Consider the following 18009-nt stretch of genomic DNA (forward strand, 5'->3'; position numbering starts at 1 on the left):
GATGATCTTGATCCTTAATTGACAACTTAGTCTTAGGATAGGTCATCAATTACTAAGCCTGGCAAACCCCTTTAACTCTATGTCTGTGTGAAGGTGAGCAGGGGACTTGGAGCTCTGTGTCAGTGAAGTGTTAACCCCTAGAAAGATCTAACATGGGTGAGCGCAGATTTTGGACCTATAGTGACATATTAACCCTTTTTATGGGATGTAACCATTAACCCCTTTAATGCTCGAGACCACCACACTAGCCGTATACTCTGCAGGCACGTGAAGGGCTTTGACCACGGATGGCTACCAGCCAGAACAAAAACAACTTATCCTAAACTGAACCCCCCGGCGCCTCTCCCCAGCGATAATGTGCGGCAGGCGGCAGATCGGAGTCCATCACCTCCACATTATGAAGGCGTTCGCTCTTCTCATTGTCTGCCCATTCTATATTGTCATTTGTGTACGGTGATGATGATGATGATGGCTGCCTGCGCCGATTAGACTGTGGTAGTAATAATGATAGGAGTCGGGCAGAGAGATGCCAGGTACGTGCACCCCCTCCCCCGCAGCAACGCGGTTACGGCGAATAGCAGAGAACAGACTGAACTTCTCGTACGATGTAAGTCAGGAGGACAATGGAGTAAAAATGATTTCCTGGAGATGAGGAGAGATAAGCGTCTTCATGCTCCGCCGAACCCGAGAGGAAATGAGAATTTAGAGGACGGAGCCGGGGGAAGATTAATGGAGGAAGGCAAAGAACCTACAGGGCCGAGACTCCAGCTGTTAAAGGGGGGTTCCAAAATGCACAATGTATTGTATGAATCACATCCTGCAACTCTATCACATACTTTGTGCTTCAGTCCTATTGGATGGCAGGCTAGGATTGACCCACCCCCGAGGAGCTCAAGGTTATGTCCTGGTGGGTCCATGACCCATTACTGGGCCAGCAGTGACCACAGCTACAAATAACTATCACACCGAATACTTTTATGCTTTACATAGGTCATATGATGTCACGTATATTGGTCACATGCCCTGATCGTAGCTCAGTCCCATTCAAGTGAATGAGACTGAGCTGCAATACCAAGCACAGCCACTATACAATGTACAGCGCTCTGCTTGGTATTCTGTGAAGAGGCCGCAGTGTTCACGCAAACGTTGCAACCTCTTCAAACAGCTGAACGGCCAGAGGCCTCAGAAGTGGGACCCCTGCCTAAGGATAGGTCATCAATTACTAACTCCTGGAAAACCCGGGAGTCTGATTACATTTAGGGGGATGGATCTGGGGTCCCATTGGTGGGACATAGACAACCCTGCATACCTATATATTTTCTTACAGAACACAGGTGTAGGTTTCGTTACAGTGTATCAGAGCAGTGCCGGATACGGTTATTTTACATGTCACTCAATCACTATTTCCAGGATTGGCACTTGCTGTCAGTGAATGGAAACTACATAAAGCTGAAGGATTTTGTATAAGGACTGAAGGAATATTCCAGGCAAAACCTACAAAACCCAGCGGCCGCTCCTCACTGCTCCCCCTTGTTCTACACCCCAGGCCATGCTAGTAGTCATATATGGTGCTCTGGGGTGTCGGGTCCACTTGCACACCTCTTGTCCTGTTGTCTATACATACATACATACATACATACATGACACACAATGGTGACCCTACCAGCCGTCCACACTGGCCTTCTGCAGCTCTGAAATGCCAAATGACAGCGAGCCCATGAAGTCGTTCCTGCTGGTGAGGTCCCAGTCCCAAATCTCCACCGATAACCTGCGGTCCTTGTCCGACTCCTTCAAGTTACTATCAAAGAAAAAAAAAAGACAGGGGCAGGTCAGACAGAGCGGGGGCCACAGACAAGAGATACCACCAGGGGGCCACTCACAATTTAAAGGTCTCGTTGAATGTGGGGTTGAGGGAACATTTGATGGTTTTGGTCTTCTGCTTGCTTTCTCCCTTGGGGTCGGGGATGAGCTTCAATTTCACATATGGATCAGAGAGTCCATTAGGGTCCATAGGAACCAGATTTTTTGCTTCTCCCACTAGAGGCGACATGAAGAAAACAAGAGGAGGATTTGTACAGAGGAGGGGAAAGAGGTTTATAATGGGGTATCGTATAATGGGACAATCCCTGTCCAAATGTCCTATTACCACACATGGATGTCATAGCAGGGGATCCTCTGCTCAGAGGCGCCCCCTATTAGTCAAGGTGAACATCTGATACAAAGAGCAACCATGCAGAACAGTATGTATGTATATACCTGCACTATATATACACATGTGCAACATACATGTATGTGCAATATTATTGTATGTATGACCAATATGTATGTATGTGTAATATTTATCTATGCAAGACTAATATGTATGTATGCACGTGCAATATGTACGAATGTGCAATATATACATATATGGAATATGTATGTATGTACACTATATATGAAGGTATGCATGTGCAATATATATGTATGTATGTATGTATGTATGTATAAGCAATATGTATGTATGTATGCACACACACACTCCAAATACATACTGATAGGGAATGTAGATTGTGAGCCCTATATGGGACAGTGACTGACATTGTACAGCGCTGCGGAATATGATGGCGCTATATAAGTAAGCAAAATAATAATACAATATACATAGGTATGTATGCATTTATGTATGTACGCATGTGTGATATCTATCTATATAGTAATAGTGAGGGTCATCAGCAATGTAAGCATTTTTAGCATCTTTCCCTGACTATCGCACTGATCATAGAGGGAGCCACTGAGCAGCCCTTCGATCCTACAAGACAATTCACCAGAATATGACTTACCATCCCCCACCTTGATAAAGACACTAAGCCCCCTACCGATTTAGGACTGGTAGATGGTGGGATGTCACCATGTAAGCAGGCAATGTGCAATGGTGAACATCTGACAACCTTCACCTTCTTCACTTACAGACGCAGCAGAGCTGACTTTGACATTTGGCACCACTCACTATAATACTAACATAAGCTACATCAGATCTTACATGGGACTGCAAGGACGCTCATGCAATGTTTTGTGTCACTATTGTACAGGTGAATACAGGATTCTCCGTGACTACAGATGTGCAGTCACAACTGAACACCCAGACAGCAATCTGCACCGACATGACGGCTTACTCAGCCATGCCGAGCGTGAAATCCTGCAGCACACACAGAGCGGACATCAGCGCTTGCTGCCAAGATCATGGCTGGGAATGTGCGACTTATAGACAGTAGTATAGCACCATCTAGTGGAGAAGTGCAGGTAGTGCAGATGAGAGAGCTCACACTGACTGCAGCATTGACCTGTGAGACTGTATGCGTGCTGATCTCATGTTAGCCAGGAGGGGTTGGAGACCCTACATATGGATATGATCAAGGGGTTCACATACTTTGCCCATATGCAGCATATTTCCCATAATCCTTCAGTTATCTGACTCACCCACAACCGTCAGCACGTCCTGACTGATCTCGGCTTTGATGTGTATCCTGCCGCGGCGTTCGGTGTGGTCGGTGCCGCAGAGGCTGGGAACGTTCATTACACAGCGCTTGTGTACGTTCATCATACATGCTGGAAACATAGAAGCACACGGATTATAGTCAGTAGGGGGCGGTACAAGCGTAGTCAGGGTGGGAAAGGGGTCTTTAATTGGGGACGCCACTAAATTTTTGGCTAGTCTTAAAGGGGATGTGATACAAAAGAAACTTCGCAGAGGCAAGTCCAGTGATCATTGACCTTGTAATACAGGGACCCCTGACTCCATGATGGATAAGTGCAGAGATGATCCAAAGGATCAGAAATCTTTAATAAAACTTAAAAGGGGCTACAAATATTGAAACCCTATACTAATTTAGGCCATCAGTACCAAATGAGTGGGGGGTCCGACACCTGTTCTCTATGTAGTGATCATACTGCGGATCAGCTCCTAGCCATATGAATAGAGGCTAAGCTGCAGTGACTCAGTTCCACCACTACATCGAGAAGGGCGCCGTCTGCTTCATTGCAGAGTGATTGAGCCTTATGGACAGAAGGCTGGAAAGTTTATTTAAGGTCACCTGACCTAATTAAGAATTACGCTTGTGCCGTTCCTCTGTTACTCCTCTTGGAAATTTCTGAATAAATTGACAACCAGGTATTACCAGTTGGGAGCAAGGTGACCGTGTCCTATCAGACTGTGCAGGGGCGGCCCCCAAAATAGTAATAGCTCATTGTTAATGTATTCAGAAATATCCAGGAGGAATAACAGAGGAACAACACTGGGCAGAATTTTCAGAAAAGACGCTCCAGATTTGTTAGGGGGATTCACTAAAACAGGTATCAGCAGAGGGAGGTGACGGATGCTTTTTAACATGTCATTCCAGTTGTATCCAGCAGAGGGCTCCACAGACTAACATATACAGAAGAGTTGCAGCTCGCCAAGGTCATGACCAGCGTATTGCACATTGGATGTCAGACACAGATTTGTCTATCTGTGAATTTCATAGTCACAAAAGGGGGGGGGGAATGTGCAAAAACAGAATGGTGGACAAGTGAAAGGGGAAGAAGATTTGTAAATGTTGGGTAAAGTTCCATGAGAACCTCTAACACTGCGGTAACTGGAGACGGCGCCCCTGGCTGGACAGTCATGTGAAGGGAAGAAAATAGACCACAGTGTTGGAGGAATAGACAAGTGACCTCTCTCATTGTAATTTTCTGTGATCTTCCTATCATTGTGTGGCCGTAGAGTCTGTGCAGCTCCTGCACATAGCTGGCTGCACTGCCGAGTCTAATACAGATTAGAAGGTTGCGCCTCCTCGTCCAGAATAAGGGCCCTTACACATAATTGTGCGGTCCGAGGTATTTTTAGCATTGACCAATAGACACTTAGAAAATAATCAATGCAAGTTTTATTTAGCACAGCATTCAGACAGAAAAATCTTTACTGTGAAAAGGCCCTTAGGGATAGCAACAGGGGGTGGGAAGAGGATGTACATGGTAGACCACAGGGAGGAGGGAAGGGAAAGAAGCCAAGTTATCGGCTAGGGCAGATCACACAGGTGGAAGATAGGGAAGAAAGCACAGACTGTGCGATCTGCGGGGAAGAGAGAAATCACACAGGCTGTGTATGGGCGTAGAGAGAAAGTAGAGCACATGCAGGAGACTATGCAGGAGGAGGGACGGGGAATCACACAGGCTGTGTATGGGTGTAGGGAGAAAGGAGAGCACACAGACTCTGCAGAGAGAGCAAGGGGGAATCACATAGGCTGTGTATGGACATAGAGAGAAAGGAGAGCACATGCAGGAGACTATGCAGGGGAGGGAGGGGGAAATCACACAGGCTGTGTATGGACATAGAGAGAAAGGAGAGCACATGCAGGAGACTATGCAGGGGAGGGAGGGGGAAATCACACAGGCTGTGTATGGACATAGAGAGAAAGGAGAGCACATGCAGGAGACTATGCAGGGGAGGGAGGGGGAAATCACACAGGCTGTGTATGGGCATAGAGATAAAGGAGAACACACAGAGCAGAATCTACTTAGGTAGGGAGTTGGAAACACACAGGCTGTGTATGGGTGTAGAGATAAAGGAGAGCATACATGGCAGCCTCTGCAGAGAGAATCACATAGGCTGTGTATGGGCGTACAGATAAAGGAGAGCACACACAGACTCTGCAGAGAGAGGAAGGGGGAATCACATAGGCTGTGTATGGGCACAGAGATGAAGGAGAACACACACAGACTCTGCAGAGAGAGGAAGGGGAATCACATAGGCTGTGTATGAGTGTAAAGCAAAAGGAGGGCACATACAGTAGGCTATGCAAGGGGAGGGAAGGGGAAATCACACAGGCTGTGTATATGTGCAGAGCGAAAGGAGAGCACACAGACTCTGCAGAGAGAAAAAGGGGGAATCACATAGGCTGTGTATGGGCACAGAGATGAAGGAGAACACACAGAGCAGAATCCACTGGGGTAGGGAGGAGGAATCACACAGGCTGTGTATGGGCGTAGAGATATAGGAGAGCACACAGAGCAGACTTTACAGAGAGAATCACACAGGCTATGTATGGGTGTAGGGAGAAAGGAGAGAACACACAGACTCTACAGAGAGAGGAAGGGGAAAATCACACAGGCTGTGTAGGGCATAGAGAGAAAAGAGAGCACACACAGTCTCTGTAGAGGGAGACAAGGGAAATCCACACTGCTCGGTACAGAGAATGTGTCTTGTTGTAACATGGGCCACTATTTAGTCATCACATAACACACACGTGTTCACTCTCTTATGACAGACGGGACGACACAGGAGAAGCCACAGGGACAGCGCAGTACACGAGACGGCTGACATCACAAGGACAGCGACACATGGCTGACTTTACTAGAAGTCGTCTTACTTTCACACTTCATCCCCTGGTGAATGAGGCCGTACAGCAGCGAGCCGCAGTGGTCGCAGAACGTCGGGCTGGAATACGTGTGGATTTTGAACTTGTGCTTACTTCTGGGGTCCTGGATATAAAAGAGAGGACATCATCATTGCAGGAGATATAACGGTCACTATTAGTCACTATTATTCCACTGTCATGGAGAACTTCCCCTTTAAGTCAACCTGTAATGTGTAGTCTGCCATCTCCCAAAACAGTTGGGTGATGATCAATATGGCTGCCATCGGGGGGAAGAGAGTTGGTCACCTAGCTTTGCCAGGCTACTGAATGGCTGGGAACCATGTACAGTTTCTTCCACTTACTTTTCAGGAGTCTAGAAAAGCGAACTGACAACTCTACAAGCAACCATATGGATTCTCACCCAGCTTTTCAAGAATGTGATATAATGGAATAGAGGATGGATCAAAAACCGGAGACATTTTAGGGTTAAACGCCCTTTGGCGTTGTTCCGCTCACTGAAGGCTCCTCCATCTGTACTTGAAGAGGTAAATGTGATCATTGACAAAGTCACTTTGGGATCAGACCTCAACCGCATCCGTCACAAAGCAGCTGGCAGGAAGAGCGGCGACAGCATCTGCCAGGAGCCGGGCACCACTACACGGGCACTTAACGTATCGGATTCTCAATTACACGGGAGAGGCTTCACAAAAAGCCGGGTCCTGGCAATCTCCCAGCCCCCTGCACATCCCTCCATGGCGGCCAGCACTTCATTAAAAACTCTTTCATGGCTTTAATTGGAAGATATTTCAATTTCATTCTCATCTGGCGGAGGAGCGGAGGTGAGGGCCGGGGAGAGATGGCGGTGGTGTGACAACCGGCGCTCTGAATATCATATCCGCCTCTTATCTTACAGCACAGATGCTAGCCACAAAGACAGCCTTCAAATAACTTCACTTTCTATGCCAGGCTCAGGCAGCTTTTGACTTGCTGGGGAACTACAAGTCCCATAGTGGCCTACTAGACGGCTGACTAAATCCTGGAGTGCCCTAGATAACGGGCCGTTCATGCTATAACACTGTCATAGCAGCTACCTGCATCCACCACCAGATGGCGCTCAGTGCATACAGATTTATACAGCTCCATTGGCAGTAAATGAATGAGCTCCCTCTAGTGGAGACTGCAGGTAGTCCCAATTATAATCAGAACCCCCTATACCGATATATCATGGGACAGGGCAGAATTTTGGACCTGGACATTAACTTTAATTAAGTAACATAGTGGTACATCAGGCAGAGCACCAAATGGAACCCCCCCAGTATGTACCCCAAGATTGACATCTATGGAAGCCACACAGGACCTGGCGACAGACATGGGGGGGCAGTGGTCAGGGAGAACATCCCAAAAATATCTTACCAGAAACTGTACTATGCTATAGAAATGTAGGTACAAATAATACCGCCACCCTCATAGCATCCTAATAGGATGTCACTCAGCTTTCCTAGGGTCCTGAATGGTAAAGAAGGCAGATGTCTAAATGGGAACCCACCATGTACCCCTAAGATTGACATCTATGGAAGTCATGTAGGAGCCAGCTGGGATTAGAGGGGGCAGTTTCCAGCACACTGCCCAAAATATAGCATAGTACATGTTCAGATGAGATGTTTTTGGGGTATACACAATATGGCCAACTGTATAGCATCCTAATTTGCTGTCACCCAGCTTTCCGAGAGTGCTGACCAGTAAAATTGAAGATCAAGGCGATGCATCATCGCACAGTTTAGGTAAAATGGTGACTGAAAAGTCTGGGAAAGTTGGATGACAACCGACAAGGCAATTGTATAGACACCCATATTAAGTGTCACTCAGCTTTCCCTGAGCCAGACATGGCAGACTTTACGTAGTGCACTGTAAGCGGCTGCTGCTGGTCAATCCTGCAGTAACGTCGTGGTCCACCAGGGGTCATCAATCTCCGTTCGCCATTTATAAGGCCATAAAGCGTCCACTGCTGAAGTTCCCCCGATCCATCACCTGGTTAAAGATCCCACTGGGCCCACAAGACGCTGTATACAGACAGGGATAGGAGCGGGTATACGGGGAGATTAACAGCCTCGGAGCGACCACTAGGAGCGCAACACCGGGGCTATAAACCACAACTCACCGCCACGGTCACTGCTACATAGAGCAATGGATCGAAAGCAGCTTCTTATGGCATAAAAAGCAGGTTTGTCATTCAGAGCTCTGGGGAAGCTGTGTTTAACATGTTGTCACCCAGCTTTCCCCGTAACAGATAAGCCACGCAGCTCTATTTCTAATAGAAGGGGACAGCCATTTTTCCCCCCAGTGTGAATATCAACCTAAACCTCATTAAAAGGTGAAATTATGAGATAAAGATCCTCGCGCTCCGATCACCCCCCAAGTAAATCCGCAGCTTTGGATTCCACGACTGTCCAAGATTATACCAAAGCCACAGGAACCAGAGAAGAAAGCAGAGATGGGGCAGAGTGAGCGGCAGGTATCAACGGGGCGTCTGCGGCACAAAGGACTCACGGGCAGTATCAGAAGTCGGTATCGCACAACGAGAAAATTAAATTATTTCACCCGGAATAGAAAACAAAGCCTTGATAGGGAAGCGAATGGAGAATCAATACGGCTGGTAATGAGATGCTGGAGCGCAGAGGCGAAGGCCGGGAGACGGATGATTACATTCCAGCACAGGCAGACTGGAAAGAAACGGCTGTATAACCAATATACAGTGAGGAGGCGCCTGACAATCCCTTTAAGGAGGCCAGCAACATGTACATAGCATAATACACCCTTTAACATAGATTACAAATATGAAAACGGCAGGTTAATATCTTACTCCTAGCCTGAGATATGATCTCTTGAAGTTACAGGCCCAAAACCTGAGGCTGCACTACTGATGTACTGAGCTATCATGGAGACCAAAGTCATCCAACACAATATGAACGTGAATGGTGACTATTACGTGAATAAATGTAAGGACGTGGACGTATTTAGACAAGACAGCAACTGGCAGTGACATGTTGGCGGAGTTTCTTTTAGTAGTGCAGCCTCAGGTTAAGGGCCTGTAACTTCAAAGGATCATATCTCTGCATAGGAATAAGATATTTGCGAACGGTTTTCACATTCTTAACACACAGAGTGTGGACAAGTGCTACGTTTGTGTAAATAATGAGGCACTGTGGCCCCTTCCTTGTGCTACCTGGTGGGGGCCATAGCTCAGATGAAACCTTCATGGCCTATCCTAAGCAGTTCCTAAATTACAGGGCAGTATCTAAAATAGGATTTGTTTTAAGGAATTCCATATATAAGCACAGCTCAGGACAGAGAGAATAGAGAGATACCGAGCACACTTATAGTGTAGATGGTCTATTATAAATATATAGATGAATTATCTGGTGTTTATGAAAAGAACTCAGGACCTGGTGGCCTCTCACCTGATCGGGTTGTGACTCCGTTCACAACTCCGTTTTCAGCAATATTAGGCTTCGTCAGAGTGAGAGTGGCAGCACGTCTCTATAACACTGGTCAAAAACCAGGAGGATGCACCAATGGAAGAACAAAAGGACGGCGCTCTCAGGTCCAAAGGAATTTATTCAAAAAGAAGAGTGCAATCTTCTTTTTGAATAAATTCCTTTGGACCTGAGAGCGCCGTCCTTTTGTTCTTCCATCAGCTCAGGACAGAGGCATTTCAGCTCCAACAGAAGACACCACCCAGCTTTCTCAGACTCCTGAACAGCATATGCACCTAGTTATACAGTAAGCCCTAAGCTAGCAGATCTATTGATCATGACACTGGCTAGGATGGGGATATTGGTTGCCACCCAGCTTTCCAAGACACAGACATAACCAGAATGAAAAAAATTGAATGACATCACTAATCTGCTGACATCATCATAGTATCACTTCCAGCTGGAGATATAACCGGACACCGTGTCGTACAGAGCCAGCGCAGCGCCGTCAGTTTGTCAGCGACACGTGTCTGCAGTGTGTGGCTGTCATCATGTGTCACCCAGGGCTGTCTGCACTACACAAGGCCTGGATCAGGCTGCTGTCCATGGTGCTGCCTGCCGGGCACAGTCACAAGTGAGCGGCAATGAATTCAGACAAGCTGGAAAGGACTCGCACTTCTCCTCGCCAATGGGGTGTGTATGAAAACAAGCACCCACGGGCCCGGTCCATGACAATCCATCACTTTGTAACCTTCATTATCACAGTGAAGGGGTTGTAGAGACATTTTAATTTCAGAAATAGTGCCACACTTGTCTACAGGCGGTGTCTGGTATTACAGCTCATCCTCCAAGTCAATACTGTAATAACAGTCCAAGGACTCGGGTGACGCTAACCTCATACAGCACCGGCAAATAGTCTACATTACATTCAGCTACAATAGGGGGGCTCAGCTGTGACCCTACTAAACCCGCCGCATCCCAAATGGGGGTTCAGATGCTATTTAACCAGGATAAAAGCTGTAACTGCTCCTGACTAAAAGTAGTCATTTCATATGGATAACCTTGTCCATATGGAAGGTTTACAGACATCATAGTAAGTACATGACCTTACAAGCGCTGTACTTGGGGGGGCCAAAGCTTTGGGGGGTTCCCAAAAAACACTATGTAAATGAATAGAATGGATGAGGATACAAACTGTAATCTATCTTATCAGAGGAAAATGCTTCTTTCTCCTCTTCTCTGGCTTTTCCCTACTTCACTTTCTTTGCTAAACTGACTTTCACTCTGAAAATTCAGCTCTGGACATGTAAATGGATGGACTGCCGGTCACAGGATTCAGATGAGAATGAACTGAGGAAGAGAGACGGCAGCAAAAAAAACACAGCTTTAATGTAATGCTGGAGCTAAACAGGAGCTTTATATCCCAACCAAAGTGCTTAAAGGAGTTGTCTGACCCCCAAATCAAATGTTTCATACTGATGGCAGGCGAGGTCACTACTGCTATCTGTCAGGGACCCCGCACCAGACACTGGAGGCCACTAGTGTTCAGGGTGCTCCAATACAAGAACCACCACTATGCAGTGTATGGAGCTGCTGTGCCCTCTACATACGTAGTACTGCTCACTATACACACTATGAGACGACTCCTAATTTTTTTTAAGGTATCTGGTATAAAAGAAGTGACTCTAAAGACCAAGACTGCACCAAACACGCACCTAGGTCAGTCAGAAGTGACCCCAATAGACAAAGACTGATCCTACAAATAAACTGACTTGGGTAATCTACTGTAAGTTGCTGTTAAACATGTGGCCACCAGATGTCGCTGTTCTACAAGTGACTGTGAGGGACGCTTCAGTCCTACCTGCACAATCGGGAGGCGGCCATTAATGGACGGAAATCCTGCCAGGTCTCACCTGGTTCGCTATTAGACATATTAAAGTCCACAAAGCCAATTTTATCACCGATTTACATTTCTTTGAATAATAATAATAAAAAATAATAATAATAATAATAATAATAATAATAATAATAATAAATAATAATAGTAAATAATAAATAAAACAAACAATAATAATAATAATAATAATAATAATAATAGTAAATAAAAAAATATAATAATAATAATAATAATAATAATAATAATAATAATTCACCTATCTTTTTTTCTGCCATATGAATTATAGATCTGGCCATTATAAAACCTGAGCTGTGAGAACTACAATGTGCAATAAGTGGAACGGACACGGATTCCATGACAAAATACAAAACGAAATCCTCGTCATGTGAATATACACTAAGGTGATGAAAGGGTGTTCTGCTACAGTACCTCTGCTGTAACCTAAAGTGTCTCCTACAGCGCCACCAGAGGTGAAGTGAAGCATTACACGGTTCTCAATTACATCAATGGGCTGTCTGTGTAATGGATGGACATGCTGGGTCCTCCACAGTAGGTGGCGCTCTTTTGTAGCTGCTCTCTGATTTGGTTAAGTGTCCTAAATAGGGAACCCTGCCCAATAATAAATGAATAATAAAGACAGTACAATATGGAGCACGCCTTTGAAACTGAAATGTTTATCATGTTTAACCTCTTTAATCCCATTAAACTCATCCCTGGCAGAGATCAGTGATGTCCGGGCAGAGATGAGCCGCCTTTATCCCTCCTTACAAGGCACAAGGGTCAACAAGCGAGGAGTCACCGCTGCAAAGCTTCATTAGAGACTCTCCTAAAGCCGTTGTCGTCTGGCACTGAGCTTGGCAACTCCAGACTGGTATCATGGTAATGGGTAGAGCAACAAGAGGTGCAATAAGAGGGATGTGATAAGAAGGTCCTGCTCATAGGAGGAGGAGAAAGTATAGGGTTAACAAGAAGGATATAAGGTGGTCTGAGAGGTATAAGGATGGGATGATGGGTTAGGATGAAGGGAAGAGCATTCCAGAAGGCAGGTGCAGCACAAGAGAAGTCCTATAGTCAAAGACTTGGTAGAGCCCTAGATGACTCAACTAGGGTCAAATATACACATACTGTACAAAGTAAGAACCTGGAAGGATTCTGCAGCAGACCAGGATATCACAGAACCCCAGCAGGTCAGGTCATACAAGTCTTTGGCACAGATTTTCTGGCCAGGACGAAATAAGTCCTGGGGTGTCAGGGTAATTCGCAGGGCAGAAATCTTCGAGGTTTTCCAGTTCTTCCATAACCACAGGCTTTCAGGGCATACTGGGATTTGTAGTCTTGAAAGAGCTAGAGAGGGACAGCATCGAAAATCCCCGTCTTAGGGTGTGAATCTGTACACTAAAGTCATTCCTGCCCCCTCCTGAAATACTCTGTGCTGCTCACTTCAGGCCACTTTGAACTGAGGGCAGGAAAAGGCTTCCGATATTGAAAAGCTGCTTGAAAATTTAAGGTTCTTGAAAACTTTAAGCCTCCAAACAGAAGGAATTTGGATAAAATAAAAAAAGAGAACTGGATTTTCTTCACTTCTTCAAAACGCGTTTCCCATGCTGAGAAGAGAAAATCGTCAGTGATTGTAACCGAGCAGAAATTTTTCTTCTTTTCCTCAAGATATTATTTCTGCATACATTTACAGGAATCTAAAAATACACCTAGCACAATGAAATATTTGCCACGAGCGCGTTACATCTGCTGGTATCAACAGCGCGCCGGAGCATATGATAGGATAGTAACAAAATAGGGAGCTCCAAATCCCCTGCATAGACCGGGTTAGCCGATAACATTCAGGCCGCCTGACACCACCACTAGGGGGAGCTCAGGAGTTTACAACTTCTATCATTGGACGGGGAACCCCTACTGATCTCTAATGCAAGGGTAGCAGGCCCCCATTTGAAGCAGTGGTCAGGTATGGAACCTGTCGCCGAGTGCAGTCCCTTTGACATCCAATGAAGTGGCAGGACGCATGTGTGACCATCTCCGCTCTATTCAACAGGGGCGGTGGAGCCTCGATTTCAGTGGTGGGTGGGGGTCCCAGCAATCCTATTAATCATGTTTATCATGGGAACCTTCCTTCAATATGCCATACCTCAGCATGTAGACAGGAGCTGTCATGGCTGACAGGAAGTACATAGACAGCTACTTCCTGTGGAGCCATCACTAAGTGACATCATCGCAGCTGGTGCAGTGACATCACTAGTTGCAGGATCTCTGTGTATTTGGGCAGAGAGACATGAGCAGGCAGCAGATGGGTTAAACAGACTATAAGACAAGGTGCAGGGTTTGCGGTCGGCCGTGGCGCAGGACGTCTTATCAACTTTAACGGTTGCGTTGAGAAATTAATCTCAGGAAATTAAGTCACAAGTGCAATGAGATTTGCACAAGCAGCAGCGCGAACCCTGGAGATGTCACAATCCAGAGAGGACCTAGAGGTTCAGGAAGACGTCCCAATCACCTTAACCCTTTTATTACTGAATATAAGGCATATAACTTACTAAACAAAAGTCCAGTAGCTAAAATGGCTGAAGACAGGGATGACGCAGAGGTTTACAAGATGGCGAACGGAAAATGGCTCCCTCTAGGGGTCCTAGGGTATAAGCGCAGAGGGCCAGGCCTGGGCTTACACAACTAGACTCCCTAATGTCAAGTAAGTGGTGTCAGGCAGGAGTAGGCAAGGGGGTGGAGCTGACCTCTGACACTAGGCGCCTCTGATTGGACCTTTGTGTTACGCCTCCTTGCCTAACACCACCCACTTGACATTAGGGAGTCTAGTTAACCTATCAGGCACCAAAACTTACAGCACTGATTGCTCAGGAATGGTGGGGGCTACAAGAAAAAGTCCAAAAGTGTTGGGATCATATTAATCACCACAATTCGCCTGCAATTAACCAGGTGGGGCGTCCTCACATGGTGACCTACTGCCAGGCAGAACGGGAAGCGTATAGGGTCAGACTTCTAGAGGACAGATTTAGTCCTACGACAATGAACGACGACTATCACATCCTCTGACTTTTTGCGTTTCACGTATCAATGTCCAACACGCCAACAAACTAACCCCCCTTTTCATCATCAACACGCCGTAACACAGAATACAGACAGGAGCTGTCATGGCTGACAGGAAGTAGATAACAGACAGCTACTTCCTGTGGAGCCATAACTAATCTTACAAGACGACTCCTACATGACTAGAACTTTCCTATAGTCCGTCTATTGCAGACAACGGGACTTTGCTCACTATTTTCTAAAATTGGGAACAGAGCTGCGGTCTCTGGTGTGACGCCCCGGTCGCCCTGAGAAATCCGTCCGCCCTGCCTTCTCTCCTCTGCTTAATCCAAATTCTTCCACATCTTCAGCGGTTCGCCGTGTTCTTCGGAGGGATGATCCGCAGCTGTTCCCGCTCCCTTCTCATCTGCCGTCTTTGCGCTTTGTACAATTAATTACTCTCTTTGGTCGGGGGAACAAATTACAAGAGACAGCGCCGCCGCCCGCAGCTTGTGCCTCCCCCGATAAGAGCCCGTCTCCATGTCCCCATCCAACCCCCCTAAAACAAATAGACAAGCGACACTGTTATCACCAAAACACAGGAGAGGACCCGGCACAATTCTCATTAGATTTGACTCAATTGAAAGCCCCCAGCCCCGCAGCCGCCGGATCTCCATAATCCCAGACTCCAAAGCTGCTATTTTTATTCCCGAATAGCCTGCTGGTAATTACAATGTGCGGCGAGGAAACCCCCCTCCAAGACCCCCGCGACCCCACTGACCCCTGAGGATCGCTCATCAATTCATGTAGATTAGAATGGCTCCTTCAGAGATTGCAATAGAAGCAGCTATTTAATCAGACCCCAACCCAAAAAGCTACAAGTATAGAAAATCCGGTGACCCCACTGAACCCCTCCGTACCGAAAAACACTCATCAATTCATATGTTTTATAATTGCTCCAGCCGCAAAGATCTTAATGTAGGCCCCTATTTAAAAAGCCCCCTCCCCAAATCAAAGTCACATGTAAATCTAGTACTGTACCCTAGGCAGCCTGGGCACCTGGGATTCGTCATTTCCACACTATTCTATTACCCTATGTATAGGACAGTTTTATGACCGCTATACATTGGTATTATGTGAGCACTATAGGACGGCATTTATTTGTGCGATATCTTGTAGGATACTGACAAAGTGTACAAAATACTGAAAACACTCATGAGGAAGACATTAGCAGATATAAAAGACCGGTCCAGGAATTACATACTGGGGATCTATACTTAGGATTGGCCATTGGGGTCTGACACTTAGGGCCCGCACAGATCAGCTGGTTAAAAAGGCTGCAGTGTGGAGTGTTGTGGCCTCTTTACTGAATACCAAGCCCAGTACTGTATATTGTATAGTGGTTGTGCTTGGTATTAGAGCTCAGTCCCATTCACGTCTACAGTATAGGCCCACGCCGTATATCTGTATACCTGAGGCAGCACAAGGGTTCCTCTCATACAGACCATCGCCATACTGGGCAGCCATATTAACTCAACAGTATAGGCCGACCCCGTACATCTGTATACCCGAGGCAGGCTGAGGGATCCTCTCATACAAACCATCGCCATATTGGGCAGCCATATTACATCTATGGTATTGGTTCGCCCCATACTTCTGTATACATGAGGCAGGCTGAGGGATCCTCTCATACAAACCATCACCATACTGGGCAGCCATATTACATCTATGGTATAGGCCCACAATATACATCCGTATACCTGAGGCACGCAGACTGTTTCTCTCATAGAGACCATCACCATACTGGGCAGCCATATTACATCTACAGTATAGGCCCACACTGTACATCTGTATACCCGAGGCAGGCCGAGGGATCCTCTCATACAGAACATCGCCATATCGGGAAGCCATATTACATCCACAGTATATGCCCACACCGTACATCCATATACTTGAGGCAGGCCAACGGTTTCTCTCATACAGACCATCGCCATACTGGGCAGCCAGCTTAATTCTACAGTACAGGCCCCACATTGCACATCTGTATACCCGAGGCAGGCCGAGGGATCCTCTCATACAGACCATCGCCATACTGGGCAGCCATATTACATGCACAGTATACGCCCACACCGTACACCTATATACCCGAGGCAGGCCGAGGGATCCTCTCATACAGACCATCGCCATATTGGGCAGCCATTTTGAATGCTACAGTATAGGCCCACCCCATGCATCCATATACCTGGGGCAAGCCGAGGGATCCTCTCATACATGAAACATGCCGTGTCTAGTCACACGCCGTACTGCGGAGGTATTCTTTACCACTGGAGGAGAACGCAGGATCTACAGGCCGCCTAAGGCGCCATAATCCTGGCAAATATAGAAAATCACCTATCTACATCTTCATCTGACAGTCATAAAAAGCTCATGTTAAACATTTACACAGACGGTTTGGGCTCAGGGGAATCCATGATAATATCTGGAGACGTCTGGGAGGGCTGACCATGAAATCCTCCTGCAGCCGTTTACATACCTGTCACGTCATATAACATAACACACCATAATAATAGAACTGGATTACAGCAGGAGCCGGGTTGTACAGGATTAGAGGAGTGCAGAAACAGTTCCATTAATGTAAATGGACTTGAGGTGCAATACCAGATGCAACCTGCAGACATGTGTGGTGCTGTGTTGTACAGAAAGCAGCCATGAATTTCTAATAATCATTCACTATGCAACGTTAGAACAGCAATTGGTCACGTTGTCTATACACTATCATGGCAGTCGTGAAATGCTATATGGGGGCGTCATGACTTTTGCAATTGTCTTCCTGGAGGATGCATGGCACGGAGTAGGCACAGCTGGCAGAGAGGGATGCGATAGAAGGGTTAATGCAATAGGATGTCAGAATCCAGCGACTCGAGAGCTGCGTATACTCCGCTGTGCCGCAGCCTTCAAAGCTCCTTAGCGCTTAAACTCCTTTAAGAGGCTTCCGAGCTCACAGAGCACATTAAGTATGAATGGCACCAGATTGCACCAGAGTGAGCGGGACAGCGGCAGACAGGACTAGGCTGCACTGCATCAGACTCCTCTGCATGGCGGCGCCACCGAGGGATACCATGATGGGCTGACATCAGGAGAGTGTACAGAGAGAGGTCATTGCACATGTGGAATCTATAACAATGGGTTTTGTGGTGTAGCCAGGGGAATAATAGACAGGGGCTGATGCCTTTGC

The 18009-nt window shown here is 46.6% G+C and overlaps 1 protein-coding gene across 2 annotated transcripts in view; it reads right to left on the reverse strand.

Moving 5' to 3' along the window:
* The window catches only part of PRKCB (protein kinase C beta), a 108663-nt gene that overhangs the window by 34173 nt on the left and 56481 nt on the right, over positions 1 to 18009 (reverse strand). For both annotated transcript variants that reach the window (XM_075284087.1, XM_075284086.1), the window contains exons 4-7: positions 6384 to 6495; positions 3457 to 3585; positions 1881 to 2037; positions 1664 to 1798 (exon numbers count right to left, since the gene is read on the reverse strand). In XM_075284087.1, the coding sequence (XP_075140188.1) occupies positions 1664 to 1798; positions 1881 to 2037; positions 3457 to 3585; positions 6384 to 6495 (533 nt within the window). The remainder of the gene's footprint in view (positions 1 to 1663; positions 1799 to 1880; positions 2038 to 3456; positions 3586 to 6383; positions 6496 to 18009) is intronic.

The sequence above is a fragment of the Leptodactylus fuscus genome, chromosome 8 (genome assembly GCF_031893055.1).
Source record: "Leptodactylus fuscus isolate aLepFus1 chromosome 8, aLepFus1.hap2, whole genome shotgun sequence".
Taxonomy (NCBI): Eukaryota; Metazoa; Chordata; class Amphibia; order Anura; family Leptodactylidae; genus Leptodactylus; species Leptodactylus fuscus.